Source organism: Pinus tabuliformis, chromosome J (genome assembly GCF_031772625.1).
Source record: "Pinus tabuliformis cultivar Carrire ecotype Pingquan chromosome J, CPIR1, whole genome shotgun sequence".
NCBI lineage: Eukaryota > Viridiplantae > Streptophyta > Pinopsida > Pinales > Pinaceae > Pinus > Pinus tabuliformis.
Genome location: NC_142295.1, coordinates 951,956,631 through 951,960,945, shown reverse-complemented (window position 1 = coordinate 951,960,945; position 4,315 = coordinate 951,956,631). Strand labels below are relative to the sequence as shown.

The following is a 4,315-nucleotide window of genomic DNA, read 5'->3' as shown; positions in this document are numbered from 1 at the left end:
TTAAAAAATTAACATAATCCTCTGTGAACATTTCAATGTGACAAAACCCTTCATGGGCATCGTAATGTCGAATGCTAACACACCCTTTCTTGAATGTTGCATTCTGACACAACCATTAATGCCACAACATTATTCTAAAATAATACAAGAAACAAATTCTATAATTGGCAAAGAATAAAGTCACAATTTCACATAACTATTGAGGAATGTCACAATCCAACATAACCATTGATGAGTAGTGCAATGCAATAAAATCCTTAACGAATGCCACTATGTGAAATCGAATTGGATGATTTTTTCAATGCAATGAAATCCTTAATGAATGTGGCAATGTGCCATCACACTTTATGCTTGCTACAATGCAACCATTAACATTGCAAGATGAGTATTAAAATATAAAATTACTATTAATAAATGTCACAATCCAACAACAATGCAACATGCTCATTAAGGAATGTACTAATTTAACGTAAAGTTAATGAAAAAGAATCTCATTGTAAAACTATGAAAGTTAAACATAATCCTCATTGAACATTACAATATGGTAGAAATCTTAATGAACATTGCAATATGACATCACACTAATATAATATTTTTATTATATATAATATCATATCACTAAATATATTATCATGTTATATTTAATAATATTATACAATATTTAGTATTATATTATTATACTTATTGAAACTTAGGTTATATTGTAATTAGTGGTTAATAAAACTTATTTGATTTTAATTAATTTACAATTTTTTCAAAACATTCAATAAATATTATTAAAATTCATATTATTAAATAAGTTTATACGTTTATTTTTTAAGAATGAACATAATTGACTAAATATATATATTTAGTATCAAAAACATTGATTACATAGTTTACCTTATGAACCAGATCCCCATACTCATCCAAACTAATACAAACAAATTAAAAATTTAAATAATATGTAAAATTATACATTTCTACGTAAAAGTGATCTATATATATATATAACCTAATAGACTTTCACCTTTGATATTTTGAGGTGGGAAGAATCCAACAAACTTTCATGAATTACGATGGATACACGCTAGTTTTGAGAGGGATATAAGCAAAAGCAAAGTGCACTGTCTCATGGCTTCAACACCAAACACTACTCGCTGTACTGTGTGAAGATTGAATAGCATAATTGGGATCCATAACTTTATTTAGTGATGTGGAAAATCCTCTCCGATCCTGAAGAGCAAAGTTGGAGTGTGAGTTGATAAGTGACTCACGTATTATTCTTAAACTATTGCCATGAAGTGCAAAACACTCTACGTCTTTTATTTATCGTTTACACCTACGAAAGCATATTACAGGTGTCGTCGCCAGATCTTATAAAGCATGGCATTCCCTGAATGAAGGCACGGCTATCAACCTTTTGCTCGCATGATAGCTATCCTCTGTCACCTCCTCGAATCGAATGTGAACCTAAATCGTGTGATTCCTCTAAATGAGTCGACTCGAAGGATAATTATTAGTGTTGCAAAGGACACTAGGAAAGTGAAGTTGGCAAAGGCCCAAGAATATAAAAAACAAGAAGCGATTGTCCATCATTTAATTGTAATGGATTGATTCCTTAAATCGATGCTTTTAAATATATGATGTTATTCCTTTCCATCGTGATGCACATATTCTCCAATCAACCGTCGTGTATATAAGGCCATTCGATAACAATATAGAACCACCACCATCATCTCGTTTCGTGCTATCTGAGTTTAGTGATTTGTGTTTATTTCAAGAGTTTGGCATTCTGTGAATCAATCAATCCATGGCATACTATGGGGAGTACGATTCATGCCAAGAGAGGAACCAGAGGATTTACGAGTCCCCGCCTATTTCAGGCTATGGCTATCAGCAGCAGCCACCACGTCCCCCTTGCGACCCATGCCTAAATGTAACAGAAGGAGGCCATGGATTTAACGAGTATGGAGGCCCCGCGGCTTCTAACAAGTATAACGCAGGAGGAGGCTACATGATGAACCGCCAGAAAATAATTCCACAAGGCCACATCGTGAGGGTCGGCTCGAAGGCCAACCCTGACTACGCTTTGGCTATCAGAGATGGCAGTGCCGTGATGCTCTTCTACAATCCCAATGATCCCACAATGGTAACAATCTCATATTCATTAACTGCCTGAATAGATTCTGTTTAAATATATATTTTCTTGATTAATCTTTGTTGCCTGCATAGACTGTTAATTTTCTTGATGGATATTTGTTGATATATACAATGTATATATGTATGCATGCAGCAATGGGTGAAGGATGAAAGCTGGAGTAACCAGGTGAGGGACCAAGTGGGTCATCCTGCATTCGCTCTGGTGAACAAAGCCACTGGTCAAGCTCTCCGCCATGCCATTGCTGAATGTCAGGAGGTTCTGGTCACTCAGTACGAGGGACCCTCCACTTATGATGAGAACATACTGTGGAGTGAGAGTGAGGACATGGGTTATGGGTATCGAACAATAAGGATGGCCAACAACATTGGGCTCAACTTGGACGCATTCCACGGCGACAGGAGGAGCGGAGGGATCAGAGACGGCAGTCGCGCTGTGATGTGGAAATGGAACAAGCAGGACAACCAGCTCTGGAAGCTCTCTCCATGCTATTAATTGCTGCATGTATATAATATATCTAGTATTATACTATGTTACTATTAACATGGCTGGCATGAGTAGGAGATGAAGCATAACAGCATAGCATAGCAGCTACCGCATGGATACGAAAGGATAGGATGGCTGATTATTATAGTAAGATCAGAAAATATAGACCAGAGACGCCTCTGTGTGTGTATATATCTTTTTATCATGTCATAAATAAATAAAGCCGTTTCAGACTGTCAAATATATACTATCACACAACGGGCTTGCCCCTCTCTCATTAAGATTAATGTTTAAGTTGCCCTCTCTGCATTAAGAGTAATGTTTAAGTTTAGGTTACATAATGGATTATTCTAAATTAAATTTGTTTTTTTATTAGTACAATTATAGTAATAAATGTGAGTGATAAATATCATATTTATAATTAGCATTTGTATTATATGTTGCAAAGGAAACACTGTAAGGCATAAATTTGAAAAGAATGGCACTTGATATTACAAATTATCATCAAATGTTGGTAGTAACATCATGATAATTTATATGAAATCGATAGAGTTGTGAATTTATCCTTTCATTCACTAGTCCTTAAATAAGGTGTCCACTGGTCATCCTGGTCAGCTCTAGATGTGATGTTGGGAGAAACAATTTATAGTCATAATATTATTTCAAGGTCATTTAAGTTATATTAGACAAAGGAATATATAGTGTTCAATTTCAGCGTTTAAAAGACAATATACCCTCTCAATGAAGCTATGCGTTGCATTACCTTTTCCATTTGTCTAATGTCTCATGTAGTTTTGCAATCTTGGGTGCCCAAGTTCGAGGACTCTGGTCACCCGTGCAGAATCAAAACATTTTTGCAGTCAAAGCATTGCTTCTTTGATTAAAGATAGATTACTATTTATAAATGCTTCTTACCCTTCACCCAGTGAATACAATATAGGGTGGATAGATTACTATTTATAAATGCTTCTTACCCTTCACCCAGTGAATACAATATAGGGTGGTATGCCTTGCTAAGAGCTTCACTAGTTTTTGAGTACTTGTATTGCTTTTATATGAGGCCGATATAGAAGTCTATATCCATGTATGTATTTGCTTCTTTGATTAAAGACGGATTATTGTTCATAAATGCTTCTTACCCTTCACCCAGTGAATAGAATATAGGGTGGTATGCCTTGCTAAGAGCTTCACTAGTTTTTGAGTACTTGTATTGTTTTTATATGAGGTCGATATAGAAGTCTATATCCATGTATGTATACCGGGGATTTGTGCCACGCTTATAGCAGTTATCATATTTCAGATGATCAATTCCCTGTATTGTAGTGATTGCATGATGCAACAAAAATCTATCAAGAAGGTGATAAAATGTACTGACATCAAATTACCTATAATGCACATGTTTGGGCATCTTGTTTCTTGTATCCAAGTGGCTTTATTGCATGTATTGTATAAATTAATAAAATTTAAAATCAATCATAAGTGACAAGAAAAACGAGAAAGAATTAAATTATAGATATAATATAGCCTATGGTTTATTCAAATTATAAACTAATTATTAGCTATACAATTACAAATTTTAAATAAATTTAACAGTACTCATAAAAGAACTTACCATAAAAAACCACCGATCATTTTTCAAAGTTTAGAAAATTCCGTGATGGGTTTGGGCTTTAATATAAAGTTTGGATT

The 4,315-nt window shown here is 34.4% G+C and overlaps 1 protein-coding gene across 1 annotated transcript; it reads left to right on the top strand.

Annotated features, from left to right (window-relative positions):
- Positions 1 to 1,695: 1,695 nt before the first annotated feature.
- On the top strand, positions 1,696 to 2,871 carry LOC149229966 (ricin B-like lectin R40G3). Its single transcript, XM_089375966.1, has 2 exons — positions 1,696 to 2,131; positions 2,276 to 2,871. Exons 1-2 carry the CDS (start codon positions 1,793 to 1,795, stop codon positions 2,633 to 2,635), a joined length of 699 nt encoding a protein of 232 aa, XP_089232092.1. The 5' UTR covers positions 1,696 to 1,792; the 3' UTR covers positions 2,636 to 2,871.
- Positions 2,872 to 4,315: the final 1,444 nt, after the last annotated feature.

Excerpts from the sequence above, each read along its gene's own strand:
- LOC149229966 (XM_089375966.1), top strand. The coding sequence starts at position 1,793 with ATGGCATACTATGGGGAGTACGATTCATGCCAAGAGAGGAACCAGAGG. Across the intron at positions 2,132-2,275 it reads ATCCCAATGATCCCACAATG|CAATGGGTGAAGGATGAAAG; the intron begins GTAACAATCTCA and ends GTATGCATGCAG.